The sequence below is a fragment of the Nerophis ophidion genome, linkage group LG02 (assembly GCF_033978795.1).
Source record: "Nerophis ophidion isolate RoL-2023_Sa linkage group LG02, RoL_Noph_v1.0, whole genome shotgun sequence".
NCBI lineage: Eukaryota > Metazoa > Chordata > Actinopteri > Syngnathiformes > Syngnathidae > Nerophis > Nerophis ophidion.
Genome location: NC_084612.1, coordinates 49,447,828 through 49,467,467, shown reverse-complemented (window position 1 = coordinate 49,467,467; position 19,640 = coordinate 49,447,828). Strand labels below are relative to the sequence as shown.

General features: G+C 38.9%; 1 protein-coding gene across 5 annotated transcripts in view; it reads right to left on the bottom strand.

Moving 5' to 3' along the window:
• Positions 1-19,640, bottom strand: part of LOC133541975 (rap1 GTPase-activating protein 1-like) — a 397,810-nt gene that overhangs the window by 285,312 nt on the left and 92,858 nt on the right. For all 5 annotated transcript variants that reach the window (XM_061885745.1, XM_061885754.1, XM_061885771.1 and 2 more), the window contains one exon: positions 14,940-14,978. Coding sequence is in view for 3 of the 5 variants with exons in the window: in XM_061885771.1 (XP_061741755.1) it covers positions 14,940-14,978 (39 nt within the window). In the remaining 2 variants the exon portion in view is untranslated. The remainder of the gene's footprint in view (positions 1-14,939; positions 14,979-19,640) is intronic.

Genomic DNA, 19,640 nt, shown 5'->3' with positions numbered 1-19,640 from the left:
ACACCACAATACTCAGTCACCATATTTAAGTAGCCAAAATAAAGACTCGACATAAATATAAATTCTACTGGATCAGAAACATTGGAGGAAACGGGATTAAAACCCGATGCTAACAGCCCATAGAAAATACATGGGTACGGCTAGTAGCTACTATTAGCAAACAAATTCACTTACCAACTCGGCCTAATATCTCAACATCGACACACTCTTTCGTCGCGACTCGGCCCTAATGGTCGGCACCTATAAGTTTACAATTAGTTGTAAAATGTTGGACGGTTGTTTTTACGATATGCAGGCAAACGTCAACTTGAAAACATACCGGCTTCGGTCAAGCCGAGTAGTGCAAGAATGATCTCTGGGATCACTCGCGCCCTCTACCGGAGAACAGGAGCCTCACATTGTACGTGTTTCGCAGCAGTTTTATGATTGCCCACCACAAGAAATACGTTACACACATACAGTTGTTGACAAAATACACTGTACATTAGTGGTCCCCAACCACCGGTGTCGCAGCTCGATTGGTACCGGGCCGCAGAAGAATTTTTTTATAAATGTTTTATCATTTTTTTAATTTAAATGTTTTTTTTTTTTTGTTTTTTTTTTTTTTTAAATCAAATGAACATAAAAAACACAAGATACACTTACAATTAGTGCACAACCCAAAAAAACCTCCCTTTTTCATGACAAAGAAAGAAAAAGAAAAAAAAAAGAGAAATTTGTGAAAAGAATGCCATTGTAAGTTAAAAAGTCTAACACAAACACTGGTTAATGTTTTAGCATATTAGCTAATGTAACACACAATAGGTCGATTACATTAGCCACACGTGTTAATGTGGGGCGACATAGATTGGTTGGTAGAGTGGCCGTGCCAGCAACTTGAGGGTTCCAGTTTTGATTCCAGCTTCCACTATCATAGTCAGTGCCGTTAATTCCTTGGGCAAGACACTTTACCCACCTGCTCCCAGTGCCACCCACACTGGTTTAAGTGTAACTTAGGTATTGGATTCACTATGTAAAAGCGCTTTGAGTCACTAGAGAAAAGCGCTATATAAATATAATTCACATACACGCTATGAAAGCACTCCTACAGACATCACTGTCAGAATAATTGTATCCAAGTTATCACAAAACTTTGTGTTTCAATGAGTTCCTGGAGAGCAGACAAAAGCTGTCTTTGATCTTACTGTACTAATCAAAAGGCTCATAAAACTCCACTGTGTAGGATGGGAAGTGACATGAAGGTGTCGGTTTCTTAAATTTATTGTAATCCACAGGAGGATTTTGTCTTGAGATGAGAGGAAGCAGGACCTGACCCCCCCCATGCACCTTTTCTTTGAACTGTTTTTTAACCAAAGTCGACGGCTGTTTTTGACAGACAGCCCCCCACCCCCCACCCCTTCCTTTAGAACAGACCTGGGCATTTTGTGGCCGCTTCACGGTGGCAGAGGGGTTAGAGCGTCTGCCTCACAATACGAAGTTCCTGCAGTCCTGGGTTCAAATCCAGGCTCGGGATCTTTCTGTGTGGAGTTTGCATGTTCTCCCCGTGAATGCGTGGGTTCCCTCCGGGTACTCCGGCTTCCTCCCACTTCCAAAGACATGCACCTGGGGATAGGTTAATTGGCAACACCAAATTGGCCCTAGTGTGTGAATGTGAGTGTGAATGTTGTCTGTCTATCTGTGTGGGCCCTGTGATGAGGTAGCGACTTGTCCAGGGTGTACCCTGCCTTCCGCCCGATTGTAGCTGAGATAGGCGCCAGCGCCCCCCGCGACCCCGAAAGGGAATAAGCGGTAGAAAATGGATGGATGGTCAATCATAAATTACAAAATACATTTTAAAAAGTATCTATGGGGAGTGTGCAATACAACAGTGCTGCTTTTGTTTTGAAAAGCGTTATTTGTATTTCTTCCGTGTGCTCGTATGCGCGTGTGTGATTGTGAGTGAATGTGAACAGCGGCAATCACAAATTACAAAATACATTTTAAAAATATGTTGCGCTGGTATGCCCGGAGAAGAGGGGCGCATTTGAGAACGTGTCACTCTCCCGACGCACAGTAACGAGGCAGGTTGAGACCATTGCTGGAAACTTGGAGCTTCAGCTGAAAAACAGAACGGCCGACTTTACTGTTTTTTGCTGGCTTTGGATGAGAGCTGCGATGTAAGTGACACCGCCCAGCTGCTCATCTTCTTACGTGGGATAACTGCATACTTTCAAATCACGGAGGAGCTGGCAGCCATGCAGTCAATTAAAAGGAAAAAAAACACAGGCAATGACTTCACTGAGGTAAATGCGTGTTTGGACATGAAGTGGCGACTTGTCCAGGGTGTACCCTGCCTTCCGCCCGATTGTAGCTGAGATAGGCGCCAGCGCCCCCCGCGACCCCGAAAGGGAATAAGCGGTAGAAAATGGATGGATGGACATGTTAGGACTGAAATGGGACAAGCTGGCAGGTGTGACAGATGGTTGTCCAAATCTGACGGGGAAAAAATGTTGAACTTTTATAGAGAATGCAGGATAAAGTGACAGAAATTAACCCTGTGCAGAAATTGACATTTTTGCATTGTATTATACATCAGGAAGTGTTGTGTAAGACAGTGATAAAATCATAAAATGATCAAAAGCAATCTGCTTTTGTATAAAGTTAAGTCAGGTTAAATGAAATTAATATTATTATTATTATTCCATCCATCCATTTTCCCCCGCTTGTCCCTTTTGCGGTCGCGGGGGGTCGCTGGGGCCTATCTCAGCTGCATTCGGCGGAAAGCGGAGTACACCCTGGACAATTCTCCACCTCATCGCAGGGCATTATTATTATTATTAATCCATCCATCCATCCATCCATCCATTTTCTACCGCGTATTCCCTTTGGGATCCCGGAGGGCGCTGGTGCCTATCTCAGCTACAATCGGGCGGAATGCCGCGTACACCCTGGACAAGTCGCCACCTCATCGCAGGGTCATCATTATTAATTATTATTATTATTATTATTATTATTATTATTTTTATTATTATCTTAAGGTATATCAAAAATAACATTGAGCAACATTTTATTGAAATATTGTCGATGTGGCCCTCCAGCAGTGCTCGGGTTGCTCATGCGGCCCCAGGTAAAAATTAATTGCCCACCCCTGCTTTGGAAACAGCTGTTGCCATGTAATCAGGGAAAGTACAAATAAAAGAGGGGGCGTACAATCTTTCGTCAGCACGTAGTGGAACACTGTACAAGGGTAAAGGTCTACGCGTTTCTCCTCATTAAGCCAAATTTAATTCTGTCTCTATTTGATTCCTTGCTTCTTTTATCTGTTTAACAAATGTCATCAGTGTTAGAACCTGACAATCACACATGGGACGGTTTAGTAAGTAAGGATGGTTTCAGTTGCATTGAAAAAACTTACAAACGTTGCTTGGAGTGACAAATGGAGCGCTATGGACCATCAGAAGACGGAACGGCACTTGTACTTCCAGCTGAAAGCACTAAATGGAAAAACACTGCAGTGAGAAAACTTGTCCAAAAGATGGCGCCATAACACAAAGAGTGTCTTTGCTTGCTTGTTATTTGTAAACTATTTGCACTAAGAAAAATATATAACTTAGATTCAGTCGGGAATCTACGCTGGATGAAAATGTAGAGTCATAGGTATCGGTATTAGTATCGGCAGATCTCATTTAGTAAATTAAACCCTGATAGGAACATCCTTAATTTGAGGTAGTGGCGACAAAGTAATGAAGGACTAATCACATGATGAGGAGTATTTACAGCCAACAACCCGGCTGACCAATGACAGGCGAGAAGTTGTTGGAGCTCATCCTTCCACAGTCGCCATGATAATTACGGAGCAAATGTCACGGCATTTAACAGGAGGTGAAGACGATGAGCACAGCACGGCCTTGGAAGGAAATCAAGCTAACGAGTCTCTTAATTGGCGACAGCGCGCACAACAAGAAGTGTTCTCTCCCGCGGCGTCTTGAGTGAGTCATGTGACGCCACAACGTGCCAGGACGGCACCTGGTCGGTTGTGCAAGTGTCAATCAGAAGCTGAGAAAAGGTTATGAAGTGAGTCCTTTAATGGTGGTGCTCTATGGAGGTCTTCAAGCCCAGGGGTCAGCAACCCAACATGTGGAAAGCGAATATTGGACCAAAAATAAAATATAAAAATCAGTCGGGAGCCGCAAAAATTTCACAGTCTTATAAAAGTGTTATAATGAAAGCAACACATGATGTAAGTGTCTATATTAACTATATTAACCTACTATCAAAATGACTTTAAAAGACTATAACAATCCGAATGGTTATTTTCCTCTTTGTTCTGGAGGACACCACGTCCTCTGTTTCCAAATTAAATTTGACTCGTCAGACCACAGAACACTTTTTCCCTTTGCATCAGTCCATCTTAGATGAGCTCAGGCCCAGCGAAGCCGGCGGCGTTTCAGGGTGTTGCTAAAAAATGGGTTTGGCTTTGCATAGTAGAGTTTTAACTTGCAATCACAGATGTAGCGACCAACTGTAGTTACTGACAGTGGTTTTGGGAAGTGTTCCTGAGTCCATGTGGTGATATCCTTTACACACTGATGTCGGTTTTTGGTGCAGTACCGCCTGAGGGATCAAAGGTCCGTAATATCATCGCTTACGTGCAGTGATTTCTCCAGATTCTCTTAAAATTGTGATGATTTCACGGACCGTAGATGGTAAAATCCCTAAATTCCATGCAATAGCTCGCTGAGAAATGTTGTTCTAAAACTGTTCGCTAATTTGCTTACAAAGTGGTGACCCTCGCCCCATCCTTGTTTGTGAATTATTTAGCATTTCATTGAAGCTGCTTTTATATCCAATCATGGCACCCACCTGTTCCCAATTAGCCTGCACACCTGTGGGATGTTCCATATAAGTGTTTGATGAACAGTCCTCAACTTTATCAGTATTTATTGCCATCTTTCCCAACTTCTTTGTCACGTGTTGCTGGCATCAAATTCTAAAGTTAATGATTATTTGCACAAAAAAAATGTTTATCAGTTTGAACATCAAATATGTTCTTTGTAGCATATTCAACTGAATATGGGTTGAAAATGATTTGCAAATCATTGTTTTCTGTTTGTATTTACATCTAACACAATTTCCCAACTCATATGGAAACGGGGTTTGTAGAATACTTTAAAAGCAACAACCAAAAAGTTTATTAAAAAAACAAAAGGATCAAGAGACATAAAAAATGTGATTTACCAGCTCCGAGCGTCGCATCAAGAAAAATACACAGCAAAGAAACTTAACTTACCTACCATAACATATTCTGCCGAAATTGCTATTCCAAGGTAGTTCACGCCCCTAGGCGCGTCCACGCGGACGTGGACACGCCTAGACATGTCCATGTCCCCAGGGCCCCTCCGCGTAGGCAGTGCATACCAGTTTAGTTTGCCGCGTACGCGTATCAGACTCGGGTCAGTTCAGGATCCGCTGTCTGACCGTACAATTTTCAGAGGCAGAGCGGATTCTCTAAGCGGAGCCAAAACGAATGTGACAGTAACGCGGGTTGGGCGACTAGAAGGCGGATCCGTATAGGAGTCTCCTGCTGTGTGGGTTACTACTTCAACATTTCTCGACCGACTTAAAACATTTCTAACACCAATCGTTTCAACTCATTCAGACCATTGATGTTTTTCCCAAAATTCCCAAATTTGGGGGGAAATTCACATTGAAATCAATAGGATTTTCTTCAAAGTTCCACAACTTCCACATTATTCATCTGATTCAAACCGTTCTAACATCAAACTGTTCAGCCTATTTGGGAATCGCAGGCTTTTCCCTTGAAAAATTCCCAGATTTCCCAGAATTCCTGGTTTTCCGGGACATTTTTCCCATTCAAAATGAATTGGCTATTTTTCAATCTTCTGCCATTTCCACATATTTCAACCTATTCAAACAATTCCAACTGCCACACATTGCCCCATTTTGGAAATGTAAACTCCTTCTTTACCAGGTTGAAAAAAAATCCATGATTTTCCAGAATTCCTGGTTTTCCAAAGCACTATTTCCATCCTTTTTTTCTGGTGACTACTCCGCCTTCCACATTTTTCAACGCATTTCAACCATTCTACCATCAAAACATTCCTCTAAATCAGAACTAAAAAAAAAAAGTAGTTTTTTGAACTGGAAAATTTCCAAGTTCTCCAGGAATTTCGTAATATCATTTCTCAATTCAAAACGTTACCAATTCAACATTTATCGACCGATGTGAAAAATTCTAACACCAATCATTTCAACTCATTCGGATCATTTTCAAACATTTTCAAGAAAATTCCTGCTTTTCCCGAAATTCCCAAATTCTAACACCAATCATTTCAACTCATTCGGATCATTTTTAAACATTTTCAAGAAAATTCCTGCTTTTCCCGAAATTCCCAAATGTCCATGGAATTCTTCAAAATTCCACAATTCCCACTTTTTTCATCGGATTCTAACCATTCCAACTTCAAAATATTCAGCCTGTTCAAGAATTGTGTTCTTTACTTTAAAAATTCTAAAAAATATTCCTGTATTTCCCATTATTTCTATTTTCTTTTTACTTTTACCATTCAAAATTAATTGGCCATTTTTCAAACTTTCACCATTTCCACATTTTTCAACCCATTCAAACCATTCCACCTTCAACACAGTCCACAATTCGGGAAATTCAAACTATAATACTTCCAAGTTCAAACAAATTCCAGGATTTTACAGAATTACTGGTTTTCCGCACCCTTTTTTCACCCTTTTTTCCTTCTACCTTATTCAACCCATTTCAACCGTTCCAACGTCAAAACATTCCTTTTAATCAGGAGAAGAAACGAAGTTGTTTTTTGAACTGGATAAATTCTCGGTTTTCCAGGAATTCCATAATACCATTTCTCAATTCAAAATGTTACAACTTCAACATTTAACGACCGATTTGAAAAATTCTAACACCAACAATTTCAACTCATTCAGACCATTCAAGCTTTTAAAATTTTCAAGAAACTTTCTGCTTTTCCCGAAATAACCAAATTTCCATGAAATTCCCATCAAAATTCAATGGGACATTCTTTGAAGTTCCACAACTCCCACATTTTTTTATCTGATTCCAACCGTTCCAACTTCAAAATATTCAGCCTGTTCAGGAATTATGTGCTCTACTTTAACAATTAAATTTTTTTTTCCAGGATTTCCAATAATTCCTTTTTTTTTTTTCATTTTCCCCATTCCAAAATGAATTGTCAATTTTTCAAACTTCCATAACTCCCACATTCTTCATCCTATTCAAACCCTTCTAACTTCAACAGATTCAACTCATCCTGGAAATTCAAACCACGATTTTTTCACGTTCAATTAATTTCCTGGAATTCCCTTTTTTTGTAAGCTATTTCCACCCTTTTTAAGTTTGACTATTCCTTTCACATTTTTCAACACATTTCAACACTCATACTAAGGACAAGAAAAACAAATTGGTTAAGGAGCCACAAAAATTCCCTTTTTACCCCCAATACCAGGAAATATTCAAATAAAAACAGTTTTTTGATGGATTTAAACAATTACAACACCAACCAATTCAGCTCATTCAGGACATTCATACTCCTAATAATTATTTTTTTAAATCAGGCTTTTCCCAAAATTCACACATTTCCAGGAAGTTCCCATTGTAATGAATGGGACATTTTCCAAGTTGAACAACTCTCACATTTTCAACCTATTCAAACCATTCCAACTTTAACACATTCCACTCATCCAACTAACACCTTCCTAAATTCCCCAATTTTTTCCTGGAAATTCAAATTCTTCAACATTCAAAACCATTCCAACATTCAAACTATTCTTACATTCATACTACATTTAGTCAGAATTTCACTTCAACTTCAGCATTGGAGCAATCACGCGCAATTCCTTCAGTAATTGCCTCATCTAGATAAATTTGTAATTTTTTGGAGTGCTTGTAGTTTGAGAATCACTCATTTCAAGGTAACGTGACCTTATGAAGACTAAAGTAAGGTTTTAACAGGCACAAACGTAGCATTTTAAAATGTGATAACTTTTGAGAATATATACATATAAGAAATAAATATTCAACTGACGAATTTAACAAAGTAAAATGTGGCAATTATGCAAGAATGTAACTTCGCCATCTCCGTAAACTGTTAAAAAAAATATATGGTAAAATACCGGCAGCTGTGATTACCAGGAATTCACAGTAAACAAAACATTTACGATGTATAAAACATTACAGTATGTTGATGTTGAATCCCTTAATTTTACTGTTGATAACTGGTTTTGTTGACAGTACATTACTATGAAAAAAAAACGGATATATTTTGAACCTGTTTATAAAAAAAACACCAAAAGCTATAGAATTTATGGTAAAATACCGGCAGCTGTGAATACCAGGAATTCACAGTAAACAAAACATTTAAGATGTATAAAACATTACAGTATGATGAAATTGAATCCCTTAATTTTAAAGTTGATAACTGGTTTTGTTTACAGTAAATTACTATGAAAAAGAATATGATATATTTTGAACCTGTTTATAAAATCCCCCAAAAACTATAGAATTTACTATAAAATACCAGCAGCTGTTATCACCAGGAATTCCCGGTAAACAAAACATTTACAATGTATAAAACTTTACTTTACATTGATGTTGAGTCCCTTAATTTTACAGTTGAAAACTGGTATTGTTTACAATAAATTACTGTGAAAAAACTGATATATTTTGAACCTATTTACAAAAAATCCCACAAAAACATAGAATTTACAATAAAATACTGGCAGGTGTGATTACCAGGAATTCACCGTAAATTACTATATTAATTTTTTTTTATATATTTCAAACATGTTTACAAAAACCCCCCAAAACTATAGAATTTACGGTAAAATACTGTTGGCTGTGGTTGCCAGGAATTCACCGTAAAACAAATTAGGGCCAATTTTGGTGTTGCCAATCAATTTGTCCCCAGGTGCATGTCTTTGGAGCACCTGAGAGAACCCACGCAGTCACCTGGAGAACATGCAAACTCCACATACATAGACCCCTAGCTTGGGAATCGAACCTAAGACCTACTCACGGTAAGGCACGAGCCCTAACCACTTCCCCCACCATGTTTCCCTGTCACCAATAACTGGAAAATGCCTGTGTTTCCGTTACATGTGATCAGTACATGAGGATTTCAACCTGAAAGTATTTGTACAACCTTTCACCAGACAACCTTCAAATGAGCTAATAGAAATGGACTTAAATGCTGCATGTGTGGTAAATATGTGCTTGCAAGCAGTTTAAACACACGGCGTGGTTAATTTCCAGGCAGTGTGCAAAAAAGCTAATAGACTTAACCCCTCAATGTCTGAAACCCCTTGCCACAAGAATACAAGAATACATGTTGTTAGCCACAACTACCTTTGACACAAACCCCCTAAATTAAATGTGCAATCTACAAAATATTAAATTCAGACATACTATTGTACATTTTAGAGTATTTGAATGTGTGTGACTTTACAGTATTTCTAAATAAAAACATTTTTTTTTACATTTTCACAGTGAGTGGATTTCCTAAACTACATTAATCAAAATGAACACATCAAAACATTTTAAATCGGACCAATAAGGGCTTGACCTATCACACTTACCATATCACATATTAGTTTCACATTTGAAAATGAATTGTTGACATGAATTAACCTTAATACGAAAATTTGGTCGAAGGAAAACATGCAACTTTTCTCTGACTATAATTGAACATTCCCCTACCGAAAATCAGGAGCACTGTGACAAAAAGGGTGCAAGCTTTAGACCACAAACTTAGTCACTGCTCTGCAACTTTCGTCTATCCTGGTCTGGGTCACTGCAGTGTTCCAAAGAGAAACTAGTGGGAGTAATGATTGCATACTGTGTTTCCAAACTCCAATGTCCTCCTCTTGATGAAATAGCAACATTTTACTTTATTACACGTAGCAATCTACTATGCACGTCACATAATGGCGTCTTTCCCGCCCACTGGAGAGAGAATCGTTTTCAACATATGGCTTGGGGATTCCGAGGGCACTGGGAATAGGTTCTAGACAACAACCAGTTTTTGATACAAATCCCTAGTTGTATGTACCGGTTTTTGGATTACGAGCTTAGTAACAAACCCTGACATCTACAAAACCCAAAAGCAGGGAAGTTGTCACATTGTCCATCCATCCATCCATTTTCTAACGTTTGTCCCTTTTGGGGTAGCGGGGGGTCGCTGGAGCCTATGTCAGCTGCATTCGGGCAGAGGGCGGGGTACACCCGGGACAAGTGGCCACCTCATCGCAGTTGTCGCATTGTGTAGATGGTAAATAACAAGAGAATACAATGAATAGACTGAAAAGACAAAATATTTAATGTTCACACTGGTAAACTTTGTTATTTTTTGCAAATATTAGCTCATTTGGAATTTGATGCCTGCAACGTGTTTCAAAAAAGCTGGCACAAGTGGCAAAAAAGACAGAAAAAGTTGAGAAATGCTCATCAAAACCCTTATTTGGAACATCCCACAAGTAGGCAGGCTAATCGGGAACAGGTGGGTGCCATGATTGTGCATAAAAGCAGCTTCCATGAAATGCTCAGTCATTCACAAACAAGGACGGGTTGAGGACAGAGGTGAGTAGTAACGCGCTACATTTACTCCCTTACATCTACTTGAGTAACTTTTGGGATAAATTGTACTTCTAAGAGTAGTTTTTATGCAACATACTTTTACTTTTACTTGAGTATATTTATAGAAAAGAAACGCTACTTTCACTCCGCTCCATTTATCTGCAATCAGGTCGCTACTCGCTACTTTTTTTTTTATCGATCTTTTAATGCACGCTTTGTTTGTTTTGATATTGTCAGACACGCATTCAAAGTAGGATCTACGCATGCTTGCATTTCACCAATCACATGCAGTCACTAGTGACGTTGGACCAATCAAACAGAGCCAGGTGGTCACGTGACCGTCACAGGTAGAACCCGACATGTTGAAAAACTTATTGGGGTGTTACCATTTAGTGGTCAACTGTACAGAATATGTATTGTACTGTGCAATCTACTAATAAAAGTTTCAATGAATCAACTAATCAATCAAAAGAGTAAAGGAAAAAAGACACTTTTTATTTCAACCGTACTTCCCGTCAAAAGCCTAAAGACTGATCGCACGGTTCCTGTCTTCACAATAAAAGTGCCGCTCCATCGCGCCTGCGCTAACAAAATAAGAGTCTCCGAAATCCAGCGCAAACAAACTAGCGAGCTACGAAGTTTGCCGCCAATGTATTTCTTGTAAAGTGTATAAAAACGAATATGGAAGGTGGACAAATAAGATGACAAAAACCATCAACTTTCATGATGTATTAGACAGGAAGGAGGAACTTTTTTTCTCCTCCATTTGAAAACCGGGACGTTATCAGCACTATACTGTCTGATTCCAATCAATGCAAATCATCAGAATCAGGTAATACACAAACTTATATTCTTGTCTTCATTAAAGATAGGAATATATATGTTAAACATGCATATATATTTATTAAAACATCTTTAACATGTGAACAAAAATGGCAAAATAAATAAATATAAATTATGTACTGTATATATAAAGGTATATATATATATATATATATATATATATATACACATGATATGTGTGTATGTATATGTATATATGAGGTAGATCACCTCGACTTGGTCATTAATTAAGTAATTGATTAACGTTGAAAAACTTATTGGGGTGTTACCATTCAGTGGTCAATTGTACGGAATATGTACTGTACTGTGCAATCTACTAATACAAGTTTCAATCAATCAATCAATCAATGAATGCCTATGAGCCTATGGTGCTGTTAAGTTATTGTGGCTCAATTTGCCTTAATTTTTTTTCATTTTAATGTATTATAATTTAATATATAATATTGTTTTAGTGGTTTAAGAGATATTCCTGGCTCTGAATTTGCTCATTGCTATTTTTACGATTTTGTGCATTATTTGTGGCTGGAATCATTAAACGAACAGGTTACTCATCAGTTACTCAGTACTTGAGTAGTTTTTTCACAACATACTTTTTACTTTTACTCAAGTAAATATTTGGGTGACTACTCCTTACTTTTACTTGAGTAATAAATCTCTAAAGTAACAGTACTCTTACTTGAGTACAATTTCTGGCTACTCTACCCACCTCTGGTTGAGGAGCACCACTTTTTCAACAAATGCGAGAGCAAATTGTCCAACAGTTTAAGAACAACATTTTGTCAACCAGCTACTGCAAGGAATTTAGGAATTGCACCATCTATGGTCCATAATATCATCAAAAGGTTCAGAGAATCTGGAGAAATCTCTGCATGTAAGCCATGATAATATGGATCTTCAATCCTTAAGGCAGTACTGCATCAAAAAGCGACATGAGTGTGTAAAGGATATCATCAGCTTAGGAAATTTTCAGAAAACCACTGTCAGTAACTACAGTTGGTCACTACATCTGTAAGTGCAAGTTAATACTATACTATGCGAAGCCAAAGCCAACAACACCCAGAAACGCCGCCGGCTCCGCTGGGCCCGAGCTTATCTAAGATGGACCGATGCAAAGCTGGAAAAGTGTTCAGTGGTCTGTCGAGTCCACATTTCAAATGGATTTTGGAAACTGTGGACGTTGTGTCCTACGGAACAAAGAGAGAAAGAACCATCCGGATTGTTCCAGGCGCAAAGTGTAAAAGCCAGCATCTGTGATTGTATGGGGGTGTATTAGTGCCCAAGGCATGGGTAACTTACACATCTGTGAAGGCACCATTAATGCTGAAAGGTACATAAAGGTTTTGGAGCAACACATGTCGCCATCCAATCGACGTTATTTCAGCGAGACAATGCCAAGCCACGTGTTACAACAGCGTGGCTTTGTAGTAAAAGAGTGTGGGTACTAAAAACCCTGTTTCCATATGAGTTGGGAAATTGTGTTATTTGTAAATATAGATGAATACAATGATTCGCAAATCCTTTTCAACCCATATTCAATTTAATGCACTACAAAGACAAGATATTTGATGTTAAAACTCATAAATTGTATTTTTTTTTGCAAATAATAATTAACTTAGAATTTCATGGCTGCAACACGTGACAAAGTAGTTGGGAAGGGGCATGTTCACCACTGTTACATCACCTTTTCTTTTAACAAGACTCAATAAACGTTTGGGAACTGAGTAAACTAATTGTTGAAGCTTTGAAAGTGGAATTCTTTCTCATTCATGTTTTATGTTGAGCTTTAGTCGTTCAACAGTCCGGGGTTTCCGCTGTTGTATTTTACGCTTCATAATGCGCCACACATTTCCGATGAGAGACAGGTCTGGACTGCAGGCGGGCCAGGAAAGTTCCCGCACTCTTTTACTACAAAACCACGCTGGTGTAACACGTGGCTTGGCATTGTCTTGCTGAAATAAGCAGGGGCGTCCATGATAACGTTGCTTGGATGACAACATATGTTGCTCCAAAACCTGTATGGACAATTCAGCATTAATGGTGCCTTCACAGATGTGTAAGTTACCCATGCCTTGGGCACTAATACACCCCCATACCATCACAGATGCTGGCTTTTGAACTTTGCGCCTATAACAATCTGGATGGTTATTTTCCTCTTTGTTCCGTAGGACACCACGTCCACAGTTTCCAAATATAATTTGAAATGTGGACTCGTCAGACCACAGAACACTTTTCCACTTTGCATCAGTCCATCTTAGATGAGATCGGGCTCAGCGAAGCCAGCGGCGTTCCTTGGTGTTGTTGATAAATGGCTTTCGCTTTGCATAGCAGAGTTTTAACTTGCACTTACATATGTAGCGACCAACTGTAGTTACTGACAGTGGTTTTATGAAGTGTTCCTGAGCCACTATGGTGATATCCTTTACACACTGATGTGAGTTTTTGATGCAGTACCGCCTGAGGGCTCAAAGGTTTGTAATATCATCGCTTACGTGCAGTGATTTTTCCAGATTCTCTGAACCTTTTGATGATTTTACGGACCGTAGATGGTAAAATCCCTAAATTCCTTGCAATAGCTCGTTGAGAAATGTTGTTCTGAAACTGTTCGACAATTTGCTTACATATTGGTGACCCTCGCCCCATCCTTGTTTGTGAATTACTTAACATTTCATGGAAGCTGCTTTTATACCCAATCATGGCACCCACCTGTTCCCAATTAGCCTGCACACCTGTGGGATGTTCCAAATACGTGTTTGATGAGCTTTATCAGTATTTATTGCCACCTTTCCCAACTTCTTTGTCACGTGTTGCTGGCATCAAATTCTAAAGTTAATGATTATTTGCACAAAAAAAATGTTATCAGTTTGAACATCAAATATGTTGTCTTTGTAGCATATTCAATTGAATATGGGTTGAAAATTATTTGCAAATCATTGTATTCTGTTTATATTTACATCCAACACAATTTCCCAACTCATATGGAAACGGGGTTTGTAGACTGGCCTTCCTGTAGTCCAGACATTGAAAATGTGTGGTGCAATATGAAGGCTAAAATATAAGACGGGAGACTGTTGAACAACTTAAGCTGTACATCAAGCAAGAATGGGAAATAATTCCACTTCAAAAATGTGTCTCCTCAGTTCCCAAACCTTTATTGAGTGTTGTTCAACGGAAAGGCCATGTAACACAGTGGTAAAAATGCCTTTTTTGCAATGTGTTGCTGCCATTAAATTCCAAGTTCATGATAATTTGCAAAAATAAAAATGAAGAATCTCAGTGTGAACATGAAATATCCTGTCTTTGCAGTCAATTAAATTGAATATAAGTTGAAAAAGATTTGCAAATCTCTGTATTCACTTTTTATTCACCATTTACACAATGTGACAACTTCACTGCTTTTGGGTTCTGTAGTGAATAACATGCACTGGTTAATAGAAACCTTCCATTCGTTACACTGTGATGCGTCTGGAGGACTCACCAGAATAAGGATCTTGTCTTGTAGACACTCTTGTCGGCTCTGAAACGACAATTGGCTTTGGTTAGTCGTGAACTGAAAGCTGCTTTACGTTTTCTTGCAGCGATAAGTTCTGAAAGTGAAGTTCCGGAGAGTTCCAAGGCGTCTGTCTTTACAATGCAGAGCACAGTGGACCCCCGAGATATCTGCACGAACGTGATCGGCATCGCCTTCTTCAAGACGTCCTTTTCTCTTTTCTCCCTCGCACTCTCCTTATCAGCGCTGACGCCCGCCAGCCTCCGACTACATATCCACGCTGGGACCCACTCAAGGATGGGAAAGGACGACTGCCAGTCAGGAAGTGACTGCACTGCTAAAAGTCAGTGTTCAAAATCAAGAAAAACAAAAATGAGTATGGTACTTTACTTAAACTAAGCAAAATTAACTGCCAATAGAACAAGAAAATTTGGCTTGTCAAGACTTTCCAAAACAAATAAAATGAGTTAACCTTAATGAACCCAAAAAAATACCCTAAAATAAGTATTTTCTCACTAATAACAAGTGCACTTTTATATGAGTGCGTATTTTCTGTTGTTTCATTGAAAATAAAACAGGAAAGTCCATTTGGCCGTCATCTGTTTTAATACGAGACACAATTGTGTCGAAGTCATGAGTTTTTTTTACATGCTTGAAATATGAAATGTTTACTTTAAAAAAGTAGTTTTATACTTGTGAGTGTTGATGACACAGCTTTGCAACAGTTGATATTCTAGTTTCAAAATGGGTCATCATATCTCAGCAACAAGCTGTGATATCTTACTGAGATCATTTAGGACCAAAACCCTTAAAACAAGAAAAACACCCGAACATAAAATCTTATGTATGGCTGCGCAAGTCCCGGGATGCCCCAAATGTACATAACACACCCAGCCAAGTCCCATAGGGAGGTAGGATGAAAGTTGGAAAAGTCGTCAAAAGTCCTGATCGTGTTCAAAATACCTACCCAGGTTCGAGTCCCAGAAGTCCGCCGCCGGCCGGGATGCCCGAAATGTCCAAAACGCGCCCAGCAAAGTCCCACGGGAGGGCGTTTTAGAAAAGTGAGAAAAGTCGGTAAGATGTTCAAAAATTCCACCCTGGTTCAAGGCCAAAGACTTGTGGCACTCGAACCTGGGTAGGTGTTTTGGAAATTTTGGGGACTTTTGCTGACTTTTCCAACTTTTATCCCTCCTCCCCATGGGACTCAGCTGGGTATGTTATGGACATTTGGGGCATCCCGGGACTTGCGCGGCCAGCGGCGGGACTTGTGGCACTCGAACCTGGGTAGGTATTTTGAACATGCTTGGGGACTTTTGCCGACCGACTTTTCTCACTTTTCGCCCCCACTCCCCGGGGGACTCTGCTGGGTGTCTTTTCGACATTTTCCGCAACCTGGGACTTGTGTGGCCGACTGCGGGACTCGTGGGACTGAAACCCGGGCAGGTATTTTGGACACAATTGGGACATTTGACCATTTTGGCCGCCTTTTCCACTCTTCTTCCCTGCCTACCTGTGCACCATTGTTGGGTGAGTTTTGGACATTTGGACAAAAATAGTTTCAGGCATGTTTTACTCAATATAGGTCATAAAATCTCGGCAACAAGCTGTAATATCTTACTGAGATCATTTAGGACCAAAACGCTTAATACAAGTAAAACACTCGAACATAAAATCTGCTTCGTGAGAAGAATGATCTTATCAGACAGAAAATAAGAATATATCACCCTTGTTTGAGATATGTCATCTTAGTTAGATTTCAGTTTCTGCAGTGTGGAACTAAAGAGCGACTTTTGGACACAGGTGGACTTTGAAAGGAAAAATGATTGAAATGAGGTACGATGCTACGATCAAGGGTTGTCTCGATACCAATATTTTGGTACCCGGTACCAAAATGTATTGCAATACTTTTCTAAGTAAAGGAAACCACCAAAAATGGCATTATTGTGTTTATTTGAATACAACAATCTTAGGGTACATGAAACATATATATGTTAATTATTGTAATTTAGTCCTTCAATAAAATAGTGAACATACTAGACAACTTGTCTTTTAGTAGTAAGTAAACAAAAAAAGACAAATTAGACTAATTAGTCTGCTGACGTAGGCAGGAACATATTGTGTCATTTATCTACCTATTATTTTGTCTACATTATGACGGACAAACTGTAAAAATGTATTATTCATCTACTTGTTCATTTACTGTTAATATCTGCTTATTTTCTGTTTTAACATGTTCTATCTAAACTTCTGTTAAAATATAATAATCACTTATTCTTCTCTTCTTTGATACTTTACATTAGTTTTGGATGATACCACAAATTTACAGTAGGTATCGATCCGATACCATGTAGTTACAGGATCATACATTTGTCATATTCAAAGTCCTCATGTGTCCAAGGACCTATTTCCTGAGTTTATAAACACAATATCACTTTTTTAAAAACTAAAATAAATTCTGTGACGATAAAAAAAAATATTGACGTAATCATAGTAGTATCGACTAGATACACTGTTGTACTTGGTATCATTAGAGTAGATGTCAGGTGTAGATCCACCCATGGCATTTGTTTTCATTGTGAGGCCGGTGAGCTATTGTATCCTCCTACGGTGTGTAGTGAAACATGTTTAGCTATTCTTCATCCTCCAGTGATAATGGTATAGGTAAAAAACTTACTTTTTTTGTCGCCATGGAGGCCAGGATTAGTGATTTAGAAGTCGCTAAAACACTGCCGACTGCCGATGGATGTTAGCCGCTAAATTGTAATAATCACTTATTCTTCTCTTGTTTGATACTTTACATTAGTTTTGAAAAATACCACACAGTTACATATCGATCCGATACCAAGTAGTTACAGGATCATACATTTTTCATATTCAAAGTCCTCATTTGTCCAGGGACATATTACCCGAGTTTATAAACAAAATATCCCTTTTTAAATAGTAAAACAGATTTTGTGATGATAGCATAGTAGTATCGACTAGATGCGCTATTGTACTTGGTATCATTACAGTGGATGTCAGATGTAGATCCACCCATGGCGTTTGTTTTCATTGTGACACCGGTGAGCTATTGTGTTCACCTATGGTGTGTAGTGAAACATATTTAGCTGTTCCTCGTCCTCCAGTGATAATGCAACATTTAAGAAACTTACTGTATTTGTCGTCATGGAGGCCAGGATTAGTAATTTAGAAGTCGCTAAAACATTGCCGACTGGGGATGGATGTTAGTCACTAAAATGTAATAATCACTTATTCTTCCCTTGTTTGATACTTTACATTAGTTTTGGATGATACCACACATTTAGGTATCGATCCGATACCAAGTAGTTACAGGATCACACATTGGTCATATTCAAAGTCCTCATGTGTCCAGGCAGATATTTCCTTAGATTATAAACATAATATGACTTTAAAAAAAATTAAAAGAGTTTTTTTAAGAATAAAAAATATCGATGTTATCATAGTAGTATCGACTAAATACGCTCTTGTACTTGGTATCATTACAGTGGATGTCAGGTGTAGATCCACCCATGGCATTTGTCTTGCATTGTGACGCTGGTGAGCTATTTTATCCTCCTACGGTGTGTAGTGAAGCATGTTTAGCTATTCCTCATCCTCCATTTATAATACTACTTGTAAAAAACTTACTTTATTTGTCGCCTTGGAGGTGAGGATTAGTGATTTAGAAGTCGCTAAGACACGTCTTAAAGCACCTCTTCCTGAGAGTGTTTCAGTGTTTATCCTTACTTTTTACGCCAAAATGTGTCCGTTCTCTGTTTTCTGTCTACACACTGTGTCTGCTTGTAAGTATTCTGTGTGTGCGCTGCCAGACATGCTCATTTGCTCGTATTTTGCAAATAGACTATAGTACCGTTTTTTATTCATTAGTACCGCGACACTATACCATTACCGGTATACCGTACAACGTGAGCCAAACACAACATTGGTAAAACGGGATATTTACAGTTAGAAAAATGTCTTCTTTGGTAAAAAAAATAAAAATAAAAATAAAATGAAATAAAAAAGGTATATTCTTTGTTCTGTAGCACTTTGTAATAATATACTTGCTGTATTCTACAACAATGAGGCAGCAGTTCAGCACCTTCCTGTTGTTTCATGTGAACAACACACCTTTATTACACTACATTTATGCCGGATCTTTTAGTCTTAGTGTGTCTGCACCTTCTCTTTGGCACCCTCGCCTCACTCTTTCACACCCTGGCAGCTCTCGTCGGCAACTGCAGTCCCAGGGAAGGAGCTCCAATGATGCAAGGGAGTGAGAGCCAAGCAGATCAAAGGCGATTGTTTTTTTTAATTTATTCTTGTTTTCATCACCTTTCGACACACCCGTAAGGTCGTGTTTACGCCAGCAGTGGCATTATTTTGTGCGGCTGCTGGCTGTTGCCAGTAGAAACACATGACTGCCGACCAATCAGCCGCCATACAGGCGACACACACTTCCACCCTGTTTTGGTGCAGACAACACCGGGCGTTACACGCCCACAGAGATTTCATAATCTGGACTCATTACCCACGGGGTGGTAAAGATGAGAGAAAAAATATCTTGACAAATAAATTGTAAGACGGTTTGTATTGCGCTTTTTCTACCCAAAGCCCTTTGACAATCTTTCCACATTCACCCATTCACATTCACACATTCACACACTGATGGCAGGAGCTGCCAAGCAA